The 21,614-nt window shown below is 35.0% G+C and overlaps 2 protein-coding genes across 2 annotated transcripts; both read right to left on the reverse strand.

The window, feature by feature from the left end:
• Nucleotides 1–510: 510 nt before the first annotated feature.
• On the reverse strand, nt 511–10,435 carry LOC117914589 (mitogen-activated protein kinase 15). Its single transcript, XM_034829975.1, has 10 exons — nt 9,676–10,435; nt 7,618–8,026; nt 7,313–7,440; nt 7,104–7,163; nt 4,620–4,769; nt 4,352–4,507; nt 4,015–4,226; nt 2,386–2,487; nt 2,109–2,269; nt 511–1,431 (listed from the first exon to the last, which is right to left on the reverse strand). The coding sequence occupies exons 1-10, from the start codon at nt 9,697–9,699 to the stop codon at nt 1,142–1,144; spliced, it is 1,692 nt and encodes a 563-aa protein (XP_034685866.1). The 5' UTR covers nt 9,700–10,435; the 3' UTR covers nt 511–1,141.
• A 4,694-nt stretch (nt 10,436–15,129) lies between these two features.
• Nucleotides 15,130–19,870, reverse strand: LOC117914998 (endo-1,3;1,4-beta-D-glucanase-like). The gene is made up of 7 exons (XM_034830537.1): nt 19,641–19,870; nt 18,501–18,522; nt 17,249–17,375; nt 16,733–16,823; nt 16,497–16,586; nt 16,154–16,254; nt 15,130–15,477 (listed from the first exon to the last, which is right to left on the reverse strand). Exons 1-7 carry the CDS (start codon nt 19,786–19,788, stop codon nt 15,337–15,339), a joined length of 720 nt encoding a protein of 239 aa, XP_034686428.1. The 5' UTR covers nt 19,789–19,870; the 3' UTR covers nt 15,130–15,336.
• Between the last annotated feature and the right edge of the window lie 1,744 nt (nt 19,871–21,614).

A 21,614-nucleotide genomic window follows, 5' to 3' on the forward strand; every position in this document is an offset into this window, starting at 1 on the left:
TTATATGCACATGATTATCAAGGACTGTTAATTTTCTTTAGATAATGCAATATTTGTAAAGCTCTGAAATTGAACATCTTGGACACGTTTGACATTAGTCATAGAATATGCCTGTGATAGGCATAAAGTTAGAAGACCAAAAAAATCAATGCTCTAATAAAGCCAGAAAGGCTGCCACCACACAATTATATAGCTAGACAGAATTCGAAATGGGTTGCCATAGGAAAATTTAACCTCAGAAGTGGAATGTTGTGAAAGACTTCCATCAGTAAGATAAGCACAAGTTATGAACACCAACTCATTATAGAAAAGGTTCCCCAGACAGCAAAGAACATGCACACAAATTATTACTTTTCATGGCAGATATGTTTCTTAGCTTTCAGATAATGCAATTAAAGAGAAACATACATGCAGCTTCACCAGCCTGCAAAGAATCGCACTATTATGGTGATGTCTAGCATTTTTGCCAAGAATCATCACATAAATTTCATCTGCCGAAGTCATAGTAGATACATGCAACTAAAATATTTCTTGATTAACAGCAGATCCTAGCTTTTCAACAAAGTCATTCAACAAAGTCATTGCCATATCTCCCTAACTCAAAAGATACATTTCCAAGCGAGAAGCATAAACACTGGTCCTTATTTCAAGTACAAAATAATATAGCTGAAAGGGTACAACAATCTATATTGCAGTTGCTATGGTCAGAAGGAGAGAGATAAAAAGTCATTGATTACTTCCATTTTGCGGAGAATGAAAAGGAAACAGGAAGAACTTGATAAGCCAACAGATTAACTTATCCTTTTCCTCATCCAAGAGTTCCTTTATTCGAATCTCTATCCTTGATTCGAATCAGAGAGTAACAGGGTTGATGGATAGGTATTCACACCAACCCTTTCTACACTTCATATCAGTGATATAGATTACAGGTGGTAGTTAAAACTCCCTCCTCAACAAACTTCAGTATCTTCAAGCGTCAGTGCTGGTAAATTAGCATATAGATAAAATATACCATTTGCTTTTGGTGAGTCATGGCTGGCAGCCAACCAGTAGGGAGGTGTGATTGAGGATCCTTCATTGTGTGTTGAATATGCAAAATATCTAGTTGAGTCTGCCATAAGAACATAACACCACCATGGAATTAGTACCAGTGACTTCCAGATCCACCTTGAGCAGCAGCCACTTTCCTTGCCATGTATTGAGGCTTTGGCTGCAAACCATTAGATCCTTCTACCCCTTCATCGTCTCCTCTCTCATTTTTACAGCTCGAGTTTCTTCTTGGATATGAACAGCTAGACGCATTATATTGACTTGCGACAGGTGGATTCCTAACCATTCTCCGCTGTTCAAGAACCTCTGCTGCTGCAGCTGCTCCACAGTTGTTGTAACGCAACACTGAACCAACAACCTTTCCAGGCCTTGCAGCACCTCCTGCACTAGGAGCAGTTTATAATTAGAGAAGCCAATTATTAAGATCTGGTGTGAACTATGAACCAAGAGGACAAAGGATAGGATGGCAAAGATCAAGAGAAGGAACAAGAGCATGAGAGCAATAATTTAAAATAAACCTATCTTATCTTGCAACCAGAACTGATTTAACTGCCAACATCAATGGTTTTAAAGATCTACTACAAAATAGACATTAACTGGTAGCTTAATGCTTAAAGCTTCTACATGCCAAGACTTCATCACTAAAAGGGTTACTAAAAGACAAACAAATAAAAAAAGCTTTATTAAAAGTCGGAGACTTGGAATGCAAAACCCTAATTCCCTAGCTGCATATATTTATTCAAGCATTTTGGAGGACCTCAGCCTATCATTTTTAAATACCAAAAACGGGTGTGTGAATTAGAATGGTAAATTTGTTTTAAATCGGCAAACAGAATCGTGATTGTGGAGGTCTGTTGGTCATTACAATCTACACTCAGTACTTTATGTTAAGCACATGAAAAACAGGAATAAAAAAAATGCCTTACAAATATTTGTTTTGAAGAAGTTCAGCAGTACACCATGGAACACAAAAAGAACCCAAATTGAGAAACTAGCATGCATAAAACCATTTAGACAGAAGGCTGTACAACAGAGGCAAACAGATAAGAAAGTCCCACCTTGGGTACTTTGAGGAACTTGGAGAGGAAGCCTTGCCATGGGGATTCCACAACTCCTGTCCATATGTGGCTTCTCGACTTCCTTAATGCAACATTTGGAGAGATCATCTGCGACCTCTGCTGAATTATGTAATGAATTATCTGAATATAATACACATGGCCTGTAATCACAAAATTTCATTAGTGGCCTGATTAACACCCAACTTTGACAGGCAGCAGGTGATACCAAAAAAAATGGATAAGAGTATGTCAAATAGATAATTACTAAGACGGATACCTTGGTAATGATGCATGTTGTCTCTCAGGTGGAGCAACAGTTGCACCATTTCCGTAGTGCTCCTCGAGGTAAGCGAATTGCTTCTTGAACTGGTCAACAGCACTAAAAAGAGAGGAAAATATTCATAAATTAGTTCATCACAGGAAAATTGTTCAAACTTCCAAATACTACAGAACATAATAATAATAATAAAGAAAACAATTTTAGGGTACTCGAATTATGATGCATCTAATACCATCTACAAATTTTCAATCCTCAGAGGTGCCTTAAAAGATTGCTGCCAAGGGGTACAATCCATTTATCCAATATCATTACACATCCATAATTCTACGCAATGCATGCTTGAGTTTAGCAGCTTATGGTGTAAGCTTTCAGAAACTGACCATGATATTAGCCTTTCCTTGTTTAGCATCTAAGTATCTAATCAAAACCAACTCATAGCTTCTGAGATCAAGTCATGTAAGAAACAACTGTATGTTTGGGTTCAAGTATGAACAACAATAGAATTCAGGGTTACTGATATTAGGTATCAGCCTCTTTCATTTAAATATATTTTAAGTAGAACAACAAACACTATGATTCTGATCGACTTATGATGGTTGTAAAAAGAGACTACCAACAGCACAATATCACAAGATGAGATTTAGACCACATATTTCAACCAAAAGAGCCAAAAACTCGACAAAATCTTAATCCCATCTAGTGTGGATCAGCCACATGAAACCTCTTAGCAGTTTTTTTTTTTTTTTTTTTGCTTTGAAAAGAAATGTTCTTTTGCTATTCAGCTCTATCTAGAAACATATCCTACAATAAATCCTTAACAATCATAGCTATTTTCTCACTGGCTTGGCACATGTTTTCTTTGACCTTGTTTTTTGGGCACCTTCAAATTGAAAATTATTCAACAGTATTAGCAATCCATTTTTCCTCGTTAAATAAGACTGTATGATCACAGACAACTTAGTGCCAAAACTATCAATATAAAAAGGACAACTTAGTGCCACCTTCTCCTCAGCCATCCTTATTATCCTTATTCAGCTCTACAATTTGTTTAAATGTTGCTCCCTCAACTAGCCAACCTTCTCTACCTAAAGGCATAGTAGACCTTTTAATGATCCTATAAACTGTCCCCCTTAACACAACATGCATTCTATGCTGAAACAGTAATTTAGATGCATTTTACCACTTCATGCATCAGGTCAAGAGACTGGAGAAGGAAGAGAGTTATGGCAGGATGAACATAGAGCCACACCTTAAGGACAGGACCACTGCTTTTTCTAAAAGATGCTCATTTAAATACATTGGAACAACAATCAGAATTCCAATTGTTAAGTCCACATGGTTGAATATGGTTAGTAATCATATTAGCCATTCTAGATCTGAGCATCTACAGTCAAAAGCTTCCTATGGTGAATGAAGTTCTTTTAACAATGAAACAATTAAGATATAAAATGCTTCCCAACAACATCAATGCAAGCGCATGAAGTGCATGACTAGCTGACTAGGGATGACAATAATATTCACCAAAAGCATCAGGTGTGGTCATGAACATTAAAAAGATGTTCAATACAGTAATTGGCCCAGAAGTTGGGTTAAAAATTAACAATTAAAAGTTTCAAATAACAATACCTTGGATACATGAAGCTTGTTGGTTCGGTTCCCTCTAAGTACTCTTTCAACATCTTTGGATGGTACTCAAGAATCTCTCGGTAAATGAGATCTCGTACATCTTCTTTAGTTATCCTTCTCCTCTCAAATTCAAATTCCAACTTGGTAACTGGTTGAGCAGAGGGTTCTCTCTCAACCTTGGCTAAACCTTTAAAATATGGATCTGCAAGAGCCTGAAAACATGCAGCATGATAGGTTCGGTCAGAATAAGGTTTTTTTTTTTTTTTTTTTTGATAAGTAGGTTCAGTCAGAATAAGTACCATTCACTGTAACAAGATATTAAGCAAGCAGATAGTACCTCTTCAGCGGAAGGTCGATCCTTGGGTTCAAATGCTAGCATTCTTTCCAGCAAACGGAGTGCAAGGGGATCTGCATTTGGGAATTTCTGGGACAAGGGAATGGGCTTTTTCTTCCGCATGCTGCTTAAATATCTCCGAGCCTTCTCATTGCGTACCTGACCTCATAAGACCAATAGTTGAGCAAACAAAGCGAACTATCGCATAGACACAGTGACATGCAATGGAACCAAAGTGAATAGTAAAACCAGTTTATCATAGGAAACAGACCCTAGCAATGGCTTCTGCAGACGGGGTTCCCAAGAGATCAGTCATCAGATCCAATTGGTGAACAACATTTTTTCCAGGAAAGAGAGGTTTTCCAGTTAAAAGCTCTGCAAAGATGCATCCGATGCTCCATATATCTATTGCTGGTGTATACTTGGAGGAAAATGAAAGAGCAAAAACGAAAATGACAGTCAGATCACAGGTATCATACCTAGAGTATGGTTAACTATTGTCAATATGATGGACACTGAACCATGAGAAGTATCATTTTGGAATCAAAAGTAGTAAACAACGGGATTCAACACTAAGGCATGGATTAGGTAGTGAGTCCTGAACTTAAGAAATTGACAAAAAACCCACAGTTGTTGACAGTGATTTCAATAAATTGAGAATCTGATAGATGCTTTGGTAATTAGTAATTGAATTTGTTTCATACAATTATAAAGTATGGGCTAAAAAAAGAATAACTTTAAGAGTTCTTAGAGGAGGCTGCTGCTGCCAAGGGGACAACAAAATGGGTTTTACAAGGATTTTAAGGTTGCTTCAATTACAGACAATATTCTAGAGGATAAGAAATGTTTTGCTTTGTTCATTTTGATTTATCCATTTATTTATTTATTTTAGATTATGTACAAGAGTGTGCCTTCATCTTGAAAAGATTCTAAATTTGGCCCTTTAAAGTAACCAAAGGAAAGACTTTCTTCCTCCTACAAAAAAACTCAATTTAGGTCAGAGAGACCGGATTTTTGGACCAAAAGAAATGTAGGCTGGGTTTCCCATGTTAACATATACATACTCTGAGCAAGGACATAGTGGGCAATAGTTAAACATGCAATTTGACAGTGCTACAACTTTCAAGCAAGAAAATGAGTAAATAAATCATCGGACTGCATAAGCACGAATAGTTGTACAACTTTTAAATTGGCAAACTAGAAAGCATGCTTCGTATCAAGGTGATTCTCCCTCACTTGGAGATATCTACCAAGCAAACAATGACCCAACTGTTCCTCCCTACTCCTTTTCTCCTTACCATCAAGCTGAAGCCATAACGCATCACCTATCCTTCCAACCGGCGCTCTAGCCACCTCCACAAAAGCTTTCTCCTCACACTTTTCCACACTACCAACTCTCTTATTGAGCTTTCCAACTATAGGCATAGGGGCATTCTTCATCTCAGCAACAATACATACCCCAAGGGATCTAAGTTTCTCAGCCAAAGTGGCCCAGCCTCCAAGCAAACCCTTTCCTTCAGGGAACACTAAACAAAATCTTTTTGCCTCTATATTGAGTACTAAGCACAGGATGAACCTCCCCGCCCCGTTGACGCGCCTCTCCAATCTGAACTTTCTTCCCTCATCCTCCCAAACTTTTACAACTCTCCCTTCCTTTTCCTCCCTGCAACATTCTTCAATACCTTCCAATAGTCTTCTTCAACTCTCTTATCGAGCTTTCCAACTATAGGCATAGGGGCATTCTTCGTTTCAACAACAATACATACCCCAAGGGATCTAAGTTTCTCAGCCAAAGTGGTGCAGCCTCCAAGCAAACCCTTTCCTTCAGGGAACACTAAACAAAATCTTTTTGCCTCTATATTGAGTACTGAGCACAGGATGAACCTCCCCGCCCCGTTGACGCGCCTCTCCAATTTGAACTTTCTTCCCTCATCCTCCCAAACTTTTACAACTCTCCCTTCCTTTTCCTCCCTACAACATTCTTCAATACCTTCCAATAGTCTCTTGAGGCTCCCATCCCCAAACCAAATCCAAGATGAGAAACCCCTGCTTCTCTCCAAAATGATTCCTCTTAACTTCCCGCGAACTTCCTTCACTGAAACTTCAAAAAATTTTGAATCCACCACAAACCAACAGCTACCCCCTCTCACCATTATCTTGGTAACAGAAAGCTTTCTTTCACTTTTTAAGTTTTTTTTTTTTCCAAAAGCTCTTTGTTAAACTCAATAAGAACTTTTATACCTATTTGACTAATTTAGTTGAAAGAGCTTAGGGCTTTAAAAAGAGCTTGATATGGAACCTTTATTTTGGCTTATGTAGGATGTTATTTCATATTTAATGAAATCTTTACAACATCAATATTGATTTCTGAAATTGTAGTTGTACTTTGGCTTCAATTTCTAGCCCAAACAAGGCCCAGGAACTGCTCCTATATATCAAGTTTATCAATAAGTGTCATAAGACAAATTGAGTGAAATAGATTAATACCTTAATGGCATATCAAATATGCACATAATCAGGTAAACTCCTTTTCTAGATGTAAAATAGAAGATGGCACCAATCCTAATTATGTGGCAAGAGGAGATAATATAAGACATGAACTTTCTTCACAAATTTAAGAGGAAAAATGATAAGATAAATGGAAATTTTAAAAATAAAAAAGGTTCAGCAGTTTAGATAGAAAAAGAATAATGGTGACACAGGGAAAATTCAAGCTATTAGTGCAATCAATAGAAAGTGGTGACAATCCTTTTACCTTGGAGAAAAATGAACCACACAATTCAGGTGCCCTGTACCACCTTGTTGCAACATAATCCTGTAATCACATGAAATTAAAGCTGTCAATTCTATAGATATTCATAGGGAAACATCATTATTTACCCATACACAACTTTAAGTCACAAAGAAAAATAGACCATTGCAATTGATTGACAAGAAACACACACAAATGGGGAAGAAGCATACTGTCCAAAATATAGCAGTCGGAGTATCATTAAAGGCTACTCTTGCAAGACCAAAGTCACAGATCTTGAGTTTGCAGTCAGCATTTGCTAAGATGTTCTTTGGTTTCAGATCCCGATGAAAGACATTTGCTACAAAAGAATTAAAGAAATATGACAAAATCAGGACCGGAATACTGAATATCCGGGCACCCACTTCAAGTTATAAACATTATTACTCATGCCATCTGCACAAGCTAATTAGATTGTAATAAAGTATGCTAAATCAAGGCCAAAAAGTTAAAATACAATATTGTAGCATCATATAACCTGTGTGTATGTACTTCAAGCCTCGCAGAAGCTGATAAAGAAAAAATTGATAATGTTCTGGAGTCAAATCATCATTTGCTTTAATAACCTGGTGTAAATCAGACTCCATGAGTTCAAAAACCACATATATGTCTTTGAATTCCCTGCTGGAAGGAGGCAGCAAGATGTGCTTGATTTCCACAATGTCAGGGTGACGCAGGAGTCTAAGCAGCTTGATCTCTCGAAGGATTCGTGTGGCATCAGAGACATGTTCAAAGATATCATTGATCTTCTTAATTGCAACCTTTTCCCCACAATGAGTATCATATGCAGAACAAACGACACCATAGCTTCCTTTACCAATTACTTCCTCTATCTTGTACCTGCTTCCCTCGCCGTATTCAGTGAAGAAATCTACCTCCACAGATGCCTGTGTTGCCAGGAAGGACCGTTTAAAGCAAGACATTTTATGAACAACACACAGAAATGATGTCAATTGAAATGGCCGGCAAGATAACAGAGAGGAAAGTGAACCACTACAGCTGTGCAATTCATAACCACATTTGGCATCCTGGGTATAAGCCCCGTGTACTAAGGTTCATCCTCTATGGCATTTCATTTATTTTATATTTATATCCTTCTTAGCTATCAGAGATTGAAAAATAAAAATAAAAAAACAAACAAAAAGATGGCCACATATGGCATATTTATGTGCGACTACTATCAGTAAATGCATAAAGATTAACCTTGAGAATCCAAAATTTTATAGAAGGAAAGATGAAACGTTTCAATGGAAATCAACATCATTGAGAAAGAACCTTTCTCTAATAAATCATTTCAAATGCTCAGATTCTGCTATGTGAATCACATTTTGCCATGCCACTTTATCTAGGATACATTTTTTGTTCAGAATGACTTTTGTCCTAGTAGTAAATATACGAAATAAGGTAATTTTTAGTTTACATCTTCTGCTGCAGTAATTTGGTGATTTTTTTTTATAACCAAGGAACCTTCCATGGCCAAGCCCTAAGGACTCTCCATGGGGACCCAAACCTTGGGGTGCTAACCGTCCTGCAACAACCAGCACTGGGTAAATTCAGGGTAATTTGGTGAATTTAGGTATAATATAAATAAAAAGAATGCTTATGATTTGATCATGAGTGAATCTGTCGTAAATACTCTTCCTAGGTCAAGTGTAGGTGACATCTACAGCCCACACACACACATAAAAAAATAAAAAAATAAACCTGTTACAAAAGGAAATATAACTTAGTCACTCACTGCAGAGAAATTGGAGTTCCATGAAGGGAATTGTCATTCAAAGGCTATAGGTTCACTTCAAGAACAGTACTGCAATAAAGGGAGAAAAAGGAAAATGACTAAAGGGAAAAGCCATAGATAAATTTAGCATCTAACAAAAAGGGGGTGCAGCCCTGGTATACAGAAAGAATATAGAGATTTCCAGAGGACTACAAAAAAAGGTAGGGGAAAAAAAAAGGCCTTAAATTGGCCTAACTGTTCCCAAAGGAGATCAAGAAACTCCATAACAGGAAGGTTATGGACCACCAAGGAATCCCTAGACTAATCAACCAGGGCTTCAAGGTAAGACTCTTTTAAAGCCTGATCAGAGCACTCAAGGTGTTCAAATTATCTATGAAACTGGTAAACAAACGCAGAGTTGCTATCCACAATACTTTTGAGCTCCTCTTCCCCACAAAAATTTCCATTGCACAAGAACCACAAATCCAATAGGCAACTAGTAAGCCTAAAACCAAGATCTTTTAACTTATGAAATTTTTAAGTCACAAAAATATTCTAGTGGGACCCGAGATGCAAGGGCACATTGAAGCTGAGATGTAAACATGATTATGAGTTTCACTATGATTCAACCCAGAGGGCAGATTAAACCCACAAAAGAATTTGCAATTAACATAAAATATAATCAATTAAATACAAATTTGCATTTCTTGAACCTTGATAACCAAGAAGTTAAATCTTTTTCCCCAACAATGATAGCTTGAATAAACCCTCCAAAAGGAAAATAATCGGCTTAAATCATTAGAAATAGATGAATTTTACCTTTCGTCGCTGATCGGGCTGCATCTTGTCAACAAAGCATCAACCCTTCAAACCCAGAAACCAACAAGATCATCTAACAACCGCCGGATCAGTATAAAAACAACACGACGTTGACTTCACACCCAATACAGATGGCAAGATCATACAAGAACCAGTAAAGCCAAAACAAATGGTACTCCTGGGTACAACAATCTACAGTCCTCAAGCTAAGACCACAAACCAATAACCCTAGTTCAGAATCCAAAGTGGTGGGGCAACAAAGGGAGAAAAGCAAAAGTGAAGCTTCAAAGAAGATTAAATCAACGAAATTTGGGGATAAAGCAACCAATATTTTGAACTAAAACGAAGAATGAAAACCCGGGTTTTGCACTAAAAAGGCGCAGCAGACAAAAGCAAAAGAAAAGGGAAACTTCAGGGAGCAGAATTGGGGCGAACACAGAAAATGTGGATAGAAATGGAAAAATAAGAGCAAATTTTCTTAATAATTTCCGCTAAACTGAGCGGAAAAATCGATAGTTTGGAGGATCCAAGAAGGCGATGATCTCTACTATATAGAAGATGGATGGAAATGAAAGGGGTTTCTATGCATTTAAAAAACAGATGGAAAAAGAAGTAGGGAGGAAATGGGAAAGTTTAGAGAGAGAAAGCGATAGATAGAGGAGAGAGAAAGAAATTTTTGAGAATCTCTAGAGAGAGAAAATATGGAAAATCAGAGAGAGAGGCTCTGCTCTCTTCTGCCTTCTTCCAGTAGAGAATGGCTTTGAGCTGGAGACAGCCACGAGAGACGGCATGGGAATTATTTTTTCTTTTTTCCTCCATTTTTTTCGATATTAAAAACCAACCAAATAAAAGATATCTATTTTCATTTGTGCCTGAAATGACATCTTTGCCACTCACCTTTCCCTCTAATTTCAAATCTCTTCCTTTTTATTCTAATTATGTTTAGGAAAACATTTTTTATTATGACCGTTTTTGACCGTTGGGTTTCCTTTCTAATCCAATGGAAAGGGGGAAAAAAATTCAAACTAAGTAAATAAATTTTCTTATTTACTTGGGTATAAAAAAGAATATTGCATTTTAAAATCATTATTTTTATATAGAATGGGAATAATATTAAGAGTCTCCTTTTATAAAACAATTTTGAATTTACATCTAACTTTTTTACTTGAATGACGAAAATAACGTGTAGATGATAAAAATATTTTTTTCATTTTGAAAATCAATCAAGCCGTGTGAATTTTTTCTTCTTTGTGAAACAAGTTCTTTTATGTAAAGTAGTTTTTAACAATTCCAAAAAGTCCCCATATTGAAAAAAAGTCACCCCTATTTATAAGTGAAATTAAGGAACTAAATTTGGAATCCCCGAGCTTTAATTCTTTAATTTAAATAATTTTATTCCTTGATTGTTTTTTAAATTTTACCAATATAATATTTATTTATTTTATAACTTTTCAAATATCATCATGTGTCACCTTTCAAGTACATGCCTTATGTTAAATGCGTGTGTTACTTATTACTTATCAAGTTCAAATTTTATTGAACTGAGAAGTTACAATTTTGAGGAACAATTTAGTGATAATTTATTTTATTAAAATTTTGATATCTAAAAAATTATTTATTATTTATATTTTTTTCCTTAAAAAAATATATATATGAAAGCGTATCCTTGAAAAATTGAAAATGTTTTTGTTTCTTTGTATTTTAGAACAAAATGATTGATATAGAGATAGGTTTATATTCATTTTCAGTTAGGCAAATAGAAGAATTAGGTGATGCGTCCTACCACAACCTAACTACTTGCCAAACCATTTTTTGTAACATATGCTTCCATACCCTACCTATCACACATTAGACAAGAATTGGTGCACTTTAATTTCATCTTCTTATGCCCCCTTGTCCAACAATATTAGTCTATAAGCCAAAAATAAAAAGTGGAATGCCATTTCTCTTTTTATTAATTTAATTATATCCCCCTTTTTTTATTGTTATGTTTATTAATGTTGTGGAGAATATTGCTTGATAAAGTAAAATATTTATAATTGTATCTAAAAACCAATTAATGGTCAATGAGAGAAAGTCAAATACTTCCAATATCATACCCTACAAGCTTGTTCTAAAAGTCATCATTTGAGTGATCCATTTTCAACTTTGAAAGCGCATTTCTCTCGTAACACGATGCTCCTGTGACTTGAACACTTAACTCTGACTTTAATATCAATTCTTAAATCGAATTTGGATTATCTTATATAAAAACGACTTGGTGGTCAATAAAGGTAGGTTAAACCTTTTATGATATTTAATATCATACCCTAAGACCTATTATAAGAACCATCATTTGGGTGACATATCTCCGACCTTAAGAGTTGCATTGTTATACCCCAACACACTTCATTTTTAATAAGATGTTATAACTACCTTCTTATACTAATATAGCTTAAATTAACAAACACTTCGATCAAATAGACAAAATTTTACACGGGATCGATGATTAGGTTGAATACAATATTATTGACTTTAAATTCAATGAACGTTTATGAATTTAAAAGGATTTATACAATTAAAAGAAGTGCATTATATATATATATATATCACTATCTAATGTGGAATATGACAATAGGGATCATATTTGTATTATTACACGTGCATTGTACGAAATATAATTTATAAAATTAAGGTGGATGCAAATGTGTTTGATTTTCCATTTTCTAATTTTTATCATTAAAAAAATAAATGAAAGAATGGCAAAATGGTAATAATCTACGACAAGAGGGAGTTTAAAGGAACAAAAAGGAAAGAGGAGGTGATTGAAGGCCCAAGAGAATAAGCTGTAATAATAATAAAAATGGAGGTATCCAAATTCCACGCGCTTTCCTCAATTGATGGAGCGGAGTGGCGATTGTCATGACGAGGGCCCACACGAGAATCATGACTGAAACGGCGCGTTTTGTGTCACTTGATAACTGAGCGTGTCATCCACGTCTTTTAGAGGCGGATGGGGATGAGTGTCCGCGTGACCCCTGCTTCCGTCCGCGGAATCCTGACCATCCATTAGGGGGACCTCCCATCACATGGTTCAAACTTGGGTTCATTTCAATCATTTTCGCCACATCTCTTTCTTTCTCTGCTTTTTTTTTTTTTTTTTTCAAATAATAATAAAATAAATTATATTTTTTAAACATATATTTTCTTTCACCATCATTTTTTTACTAACAAATTAGTAAGTTGGCATTAAAAAATGTCTTTGAAAAGGCTTGTAAAAGTGGGTTATTGAATAAAAAATTGCAATATTATTTATTGCATTAAAAAAATAAAAATCAAACATCCTTGTTGTCACTTGAACACAATACAAAGAAAATGGTTATACTTTTTGAAGATTAAGCATGAACTAATTTATTATTTTTAATTAATTAATTTATTCATTTTTGGTAGTTTTGTTGGATAGTCAATAAGATCAAGTGGAGGAGAGAGCGGGGGCCAGTGGACACATAAATGAGTGGTGAAAAGAGACTGATAAACAGTGACCACATATAGGGAGGACAACAAGGGACAAGTCATTTCCATATATGCTGGTTTCTGCTTTGGTTTGCACTTGCAGTTTTCCATGGATACTACCACTCCCAATCTTTGATTTTTTTTTTTTCTAACCTGGTAACTTGTAATGACAAACCTTTTAGATTCTCATAGAGGATCCAATTCTCGAGTTTTGATCACCCTTTAACAATTAATAACCTTATAACAACCAATATCGGATAAATTCAGAATATCATTAATGACAGAATTCGAACCTAGGACCATGTGTCATTTATTGGATCACACTTCAATTAATAGGATTATCAGGTCAATCTTTAATTTTATTTATTTTACTTTACTTTTTTTAAATTCTGAAATTGAATTTTTTTTTTTTAGTTGTTTAAACAAAAGATGCTGTTCAAAGTTGAAAAAAAGGAGCTTTCCTCCTTTATTTTCTTATAAATTGTGGGCACATTAAGGAAATGGGGGGAGCACTGAAGGTTTGCTTTTACAAAAAAGATGCTTCCAAAAGGAGGACTGTTGGGATCATATCAGGAGGATAATATACAATGATTAAAGTTGTGTACACTCATCCATTTTCTCAATTCAAGTTTCCCTTTTTTAGGGGGTAATAGTACTACTGGTGTACAATCTCCAGGGACTTGTAGCCACATGGCTGACGGTGGGGGCTGTGAATGGATTGGGACATTGGGTAGCCCTAGAACCAATTTTAAATCCAAAATCCCCAACATAGGTGATTAGATTACACATATCTAGATGTTTGAATATGAATTCATGCCCCATATTCTGAATCCAATCATGTGAGCTTGATGGGCACGTGGCAGTTGGAGAAAACCTATCTATCTGGGCAATCAGCTCCTAAAAATTATAATGAGAATATGATGATTTCAGTGCCACCATCACATGCTTTTTTTTTTGTATGCCTAGTTACTACTCAGTAGTCACAAGCTTCTATCTGGTGTGACTGCCTTTATGGGGCTTGAGGGTGATTTGGTGAGGCTCTGGACAGCTTCATATGTTGTTGGGTTAAGAGTTAAGACACAAGGCTGGCCAGTTTGGAAGGGTGTCCAAAAAAGGAGGGCATACGGCTTGGATTGGATGTCTATAACTAGCTTGCAAGTTGACTAAGACATGTCCGCAGGTTCACCCTTGTGTACCAAAGCTATCTCACTGTAAATTGCTAAAAGAGAGGTTTAAAACATTTTAGAGCTCGGCCTTGATGGTGTTTTGAGAGGTTTCACGTGACTGCTCTGGTTCAGCAGCATGCCTGGTTTGCCCCAGACAAGTAGAACAGTGGCAACCACCGCTCCGTTCCCTTTCACTTCTATGTGAATGGCAAGGATCAGGTTGAACCTTGGATCGAAATCTCCCAGCTATGGTTCCATTGCTTGTATGTATATAGGGAAACCAACCAGGACCTTTTTTTATGGTAGCATAATAGCCGCTTCGTCTAACACACACCTACGACTGATATCCACTATCAGTTAGGGAAAGAAGTTTCTAACAATAACATGTAACAGACTTATCTTAACTATGTACATACGTTTTAAAGTCGTGAGGACCCATTGAGCTTAAAACAGATAATATTTACACGGCGACAGAGTGAGATAAAAGGGAGAGAGAGGTCTAACCAAAGGCTACATATCACTTGCACTGCTATGGCATAATTTTTTCTAAATATCAATCCGCACTACTGAATGCTGCCTTTGGCACTTGACAGATGCTTGATTGCATTACAACCTTGTGTTCCCAGTTTCATTGGTTTATAAATAAATAAATAAATGAGCTATTAGAGCAGAGGTAATTTAGTACCTGCTGACCAATCTAACCGTATAATTTGTTCATAATCCTGTGACAGTACTGATGACATTCTCCTCCATCATGTTGTCAAAAAATGTTTATCCTACACAAGACCTTTGCATCAAAGTATAATTGCACACCACTTTACTCGGTTAAAGCCATATCTTTAGATGATGATGCAATATTATTTTATATGTGTTCTTGTAGTTTTTTTCTTCTTCAAACCTTAAAGATAATCACACTCCATAGGATTCAGATGTCTATTGTCTCTAGCAAGTTGTAATGGTGGAAGACTAGGAATTACACATAGATCAACATTTAACCATGCTCTTACTTGACATACTTAGAAAACCAACCCAGCATGTCCTGATGAGCCTCTTCAGCACACTTCACAGCCCCTGCATCTTCAGCATTGTACCTCACTGTCCACCCATGTGCAACTCCTGGGAATATCTTCACAAAGCCATCAACCTGCAAAGAACTCATCATTTTAGCTTTTGATTGAATCACAAGTCATTTGATCACACATACCCAACCAAAAATATTTAAAACTAAAAACATAATAATAACAACAACCAAAAACATAAAACTTGTGGGTGAGGTTATAATAATAATAATAATAACAACAACCAAAAACATAAAACTTGTGGGTGAGGTTTGGTGTTATCATCAATGTAGCAGAGAGTGGTGAATTCTGACTGTAAGTGTGGAGAAAGGGTGTTTTTGCAGTTCATCTTTTTCAATACTTGAAACAGAGAATGCAGCTACTAGTTGCATTGCAGAAAGCCGATTTTGAAGTTGAATAATTGCATACATGGTTTTCCACCATGCTATTCAACAAAACAAAGAAACCACAAAAAAAAAAAAAAAAAAAAAAAAAACAAACAAATGATATGCTTCCAGATGCTAAAATTGCTTGCGCATTTGAAGGGAACAACCCATCCCCTTCTAACCTATATTGTCAAAATTGTGAAAACAGAAGCATGCCCAGATAATGTTTGAACAAAGTCAGTAAATATCCCTCAAGTCATGTTTTTAATTTGAAAAATTCATTATAAATATCTGCCTGTGGTAGGATATAAATTCAAAGGCACATGAAAAATAGACTAAATAGATTGCTAGATGAATCCTCAAACTGTTTTCCTACCCCTGGTTTGGCTGTTAAAATCTCCTCAAACTGTTTCACGAGTGCCGGTGGAGACATCTGGTCAATCTCAGCCCCCAAGACTGCAGTGGGAACTTTAACCCCTGAAAATTGTGAGAATTATTAGTGTCTTGGGCTGTAAGGCATCAGTTTTGCACCAGATTAAAAATAAAAATGCTGCCAACCCCAAAACAAAAGAAAAAATAAATATGGGTGTATTCTGATGGCTTGCATTGGCTAGCAGAGTCGTCCCCAATCACCCAGTTCAAGGGATCTTAGAAATCTTAATCCAAGAAACAAAGAAAACCAGAACATAATATTGGGATGCTTAGAAGTGAAACCATACCCTTGATATCATCCAAAGAAACAAATGAAGGATGTAACAGCACTGCAGCTTGGATATAACCAGACTTTGCAAGTTCGACAACCACCTTGGCTGCAAGGATTCAAGGAATTTAGCCAGTTATGGTATTAAGTAACTGTATATCATGCAATTGGAATCACCAAAGGAGCCTACACTAAAAAATTTACAAAAGATAAGAAAGTTACTTAAAAAAATGAAAAAAAAAAAAAAAATCTTACCACCCCAGCAAAAGCCTGCAGCTCCAATTGCAGATACACCTTTACTTTTAAGAGCTTCAATGACAGGCTTTGTGTCTTCAAAACCTTTATCCTATAAGAAAAGTAATAGGATAGGATTTCAGGAATTGTTAGTGTATCATAACAGTTTAATCAAAAAGTTGTAGCTATTTGGAAAACTGCAAGAGTAAACCTCCTGACTTTGACCTTTGATAAAAATTTTAAAAAAAAGAAAGAAAAAAAATGGAATGCAATTAAGAAAAGAATAGATATTGGTGGTACAAAAAATAAAAAATAAAAAATAAAATAAAAACCATTGTTTCAGTGAAATTAACAGGGCCTGCAGGTCTGCCCACATTTTCAAACAGCCTAAAAGATAAAGCTTCTAAGCAGCCCCTCAAGATAAATATGTCCAAAGAACAGAAAAGATAATGCAGTAAATAACAAATAATGGTCATAAAAATAAAAATAAAAATGACAAGAGTTTCCAGGTGTGTATTATTAAGATCAGAAACCAACCATGCCATGATCTTTTATCCAGACAGGTAAAGGCCTCTCAGCCTTATCAGGCACATATGGATCCCCATACAAGAAGTCTGGAGCCACCACATAGAATCCAGCAGCTGAAACTTTGTCTGCAAGCTTCCTTTATGGAACAAAGCTGCCAATATTAGTTTCCAGAGAAGTGTACAAAGTAATATTATAATTGCCATTGGATTACTAAAGCTACATTCTTCACTTGGCATAACTGTTTCATATATTACCAGAAAGAATACAATTGTGTTGAAATGTGATGCTCTAACACCATAGAAATGGCTTACTGAGCTATAAATCCCCGAGGCTACATATCAGGCTTTAAAACAGAGTCCATAAAAAGTAAGGGCCTAGTTGACGGTGTTCTATGTTTTTATTTTGTGATTTCTGTTTATTTGACTAGCCTTCAACATTTTTGGTCTCCAGAAACTTAACGTACCAGAAAATTTTCCCTCTGTCTTCAGTTTTAAAAACAGAATGTGTATTAAAAAAAAAATGCAACCAGAAGGACCTAGCAAGACACGTTGGAAAAGAAGGGCACTGAATAACCCTACTTATTTTCTAAAAGCGCTAAACTTCATTACCATTATCAGGAAGAAGAATCTGGGAAAATGAACTCAATCCACAATAGAAAAAGGGCCCAGTGATTGGAGAAGGTAACTCCATCTGTTCAATCTGTTTGCTAACTTGAAAGGTACAAGTGAAAGGAATTTCTCCTTCAGGGGCATGCATGCTCAGAAGAATAAACACGATTCAACATGCAATGCTCAAAAATTTTTGGTAAGTGCAGCATTGATCTATTTCAAATTTTAATTCCAAAAAGAAAAAAAGATTCATCTTGTATATCTTTCTTATTTAAAATTCAGGAACGGCAATTTAAGATTAAGAAGCATTAAGACAAATAATGAGTATAAGGAAGCTATACATAATTAAACTAATTCCTCAAACCCCAAGTGGAGTTCCTATGTTCCTTTTATTTTTCATTCATCACATAATACACATCTCAGGAGAGTCCATGTGGTCAACAGATCAGAATTCAAAGATTTTAGACTTTCAGTTTTCTGAGGGATCATGACTGCAACATATTGTGACAGGGACTTCTCTTAGGGCACATGAAATATTACTTATTTTTCATTATATCCGGCTTTGAAGCCATGCAACTAAAGCAGTTTGTGTTGTAGCCTAAGTAAAAAAAAAGTCAATTAATAGCATAAAACTATCTGGGCATTTGCCATACCTGAAGTTTGGAGCTTCATATCCTGCAAAATTAAACCACATATGTTAAATTAGACAATGATATGAAAGAGATGGCAGAGATGATGATGATGATCAGAAGGATGAAATGATCAATGGCAGAGATGATGATGATGATCGGAATTAAAATGATCAATGTGCAATGCATCTAAATATAAAATTCATTGTTATCCTTACAATCATTCTCCATTAAAATTCCAATCAGATTCCAAAAAAAATAAATTAAAAAAAGAAAAAGAAAAAGAGAGAGGGTTATTAACAGTGGCCTGATTTATGAAAAGAGAGCTGCTTATGATTACACATGGATTATAATAACAGTGATATGGAAAGAAGACTGCTTCAACCTAGTCAAATCTTCTATGATCTTAATCAATTTATTAACATAATTATGAAATTGAATTCTCATAAAATTTAACTATACCAGAAATAATTTGTTGTACATCACTCAACCTGATACAATGCCCCAAGCCAAGCCCTCGTAAAGGTGGAAAAGAGTAATCATACAACAAAAACCCTAGTCCTAGCTTTGGTTTGCTAAGAAAAATGAGGAACCTAAAAAAAATCCCTTCAGAAATTACTTTTTGTTCGTGCGATTTCCAGGAAAAATGAAAAACCATACTAAAAAAAGGATCAAATAATGGAATTATGAACACTCGCATGAGGTTTTTGTAAAGCTCCCAACCCCTGTAGATATTGTCCGCTTTAGACCCAACACGTCCAAAGGTTGAGGAGTCCATATGCCAGGAAGTTTCCCCTATTCCGGATGTCACAGTTTTAGTTTGGCACTTTCGTCCACCTCAATCAACAAAGAATAAAAAAATCCAATATCCTCGTTTTTCTTATATTTTCTTGGCAACCAGACGGAGCATGACATTCGCATAATAGAATATCAGAGCAGAGACACTACTGAGCATGAAAATCTAACAGCAACCCACGAACACCCACTTACAAAATTAAGAAATCAGAAACAATTACACAGAAAATCAAACTGAAAAAACCCACGTCCAAGAACTGCAATAACAATCACAGAAATACTAATACTCGAAATTTGATTAAAGAGAAAAAAAAAAACAGATCACGAATGGCAATAAAGATATGGAAGTGGGTGCTGGGGAAAGGATACCATAGATGTCAGAAACCAGAAGAATAGCGAGCTTGGAATGAGGAGAGCCAGCAATATAACAGGAAAGGCCTCCAAGTTGTTCCACATGGCCCGATCCGCTGTTGGGGTTCAGGCTTGGCGGATGCTCGCAGCACTGAGGCCCTGACATTGCTTTCTTGCTTCCGAAGTACACACCAAGTATACACAGACAAACAGGAGAATCGAAGGACAGAGCCTTCCAGATACAGTCTCAGGGGTAAGCAATGCAACCTAAATATATTAAATACTAAATGGTAGAAGACAAGAAGTATTAGGCATTCTCTGAAACGACACCGTTTTGAGATGCCTCGTGGCAACCTGTGCACCAGGCGTGTCCTACTGAATTCATTCCACTGACAAAAATCACGTCAGAACCAGCATGCTGATTGCCACATCATCAATGACCTCACCTATCAAGAGATTTTTATCTAAAAAAATATTATTAAAAAATAAATACAAAATACATCATTTTTCATCCATGCTTTTATTTTATTTTATAATTTTTTTTTTAAACAATTTAACTTCTTATACCCACTCTTCTTTTCAAAAAGAAAAACTTATTAATTTATATTAAATTTGTCTTTTAAAAAGATGAATCTTTTTTTATTTTGAACTCATCTCCTCAAAAGATGAGTTTAGTAATTTATATTGAATTTCTATTATGATAAAATGAAACTCTTTTTATTTTGAACATCTTATTTTTAAAAGTCAAGTTTATTTATTTGTATTAAATTATTTTTGATCAATTTTTTTATTTTTTATTTTAAACTCTTTTTTTCAAAGATAAATTCAATTTTTCATTTAACTATTTTTTTCAAAATATGAGTTCTACTTGAAATTCAAAATATAATAGTTTTAAAATTATTTTTCATGTTATGATTTTCTAAAAATTATTTAAAAAATTACACCACTTTCACACAAAACCTTTTTATCAAAAGCAACCTAAGTTGGCTAAGTAACAAACATCATGTGGACCATACTATATATTTATATTTTTATTTAATTATTTAAATTTTATTATATACTTTTAACGATGAAAACTACAAATTTACCCCTCTAAGTTGTATCTAGTTTAAAGAATTTGGCGATGCAACACCCCCAACCATGGAAATCAACTCATCTCTTGTACAAACCTTAAAAAGTAGTATAAGTGACCAAACTTTTTATTTGCAAATTTCTTATGAGGAAACAACTTAAGACTTTTTTAGTTCCTTGAAAAATTTATTCAAAAACTTATTTAATCTTATTTTGGCCATTGAATTGAGGAGCTCAACCAAACAAATTTTTGAAAAAGGTACACCACCGATCTAACCATTTATATATATAAAAAAAGGTCATTTTTAAAAGAAAAGAATAATGATGTTTTTATCAAAATAAGGCCAAAAAAAAAAGACAGAAAGTTAAATTTTTAAAATTGGGTTTTTAATGACAATTTTATTCAAATAATCGAATTAAAAACGTTCATTCTTATTTAATCAAATGAATACTAAATGGATGATTTTCCCATCTTTAGAGTTTAGAAAAAACATAGAAGATAAAAGTGGACAAGTGAAGGACATTAAGGGAAACAATGATAGGATACATAAAATAAAATAATAATGGTAATACATAATAATTTACTTCAATCAATATTTTCATATATCAACAACAATAAAATATTATTAATGTTGATTTTTTTAATTTAGAAAATAATATTTATTTTCTTTAATTTTAACTCGTGCCCTCACAAACCACGTCTTTCTCTTAAAAAAAAAAAGTCAATATCCAAGTTTTTCATCAATGTTCTAGTTTTGATTGAAATCAAGCTAAACACCACAAATTTTCTGTTGTGGTGAAATCAAAATTTTCCCTTAATTCATAGTGTTGATGTTCTTTATTTTCCCTTAATTCATAGTGTTGATGTTCTTTATCATCTTTTAATAAAGAATAACTTGTTGAAAAAATTAAGGATGATGA

Source organism: Vitis riparia, chromosome 5 (genome assembly GCF_004353265.1).
Source record: "Vitis riparia cultivar Riparia Gloire de Montpellier isolate 1030 chromosome 5, EGFV_Vit.rip_1.0, whole genome shotgun sequence".
NCBI classification, from domain to species: Eukaryota; Viridiplantae; Streptophyta; class Magnoliopsida; order Vitales; family Vitaceae; genus Vitis; species Vitis riparia.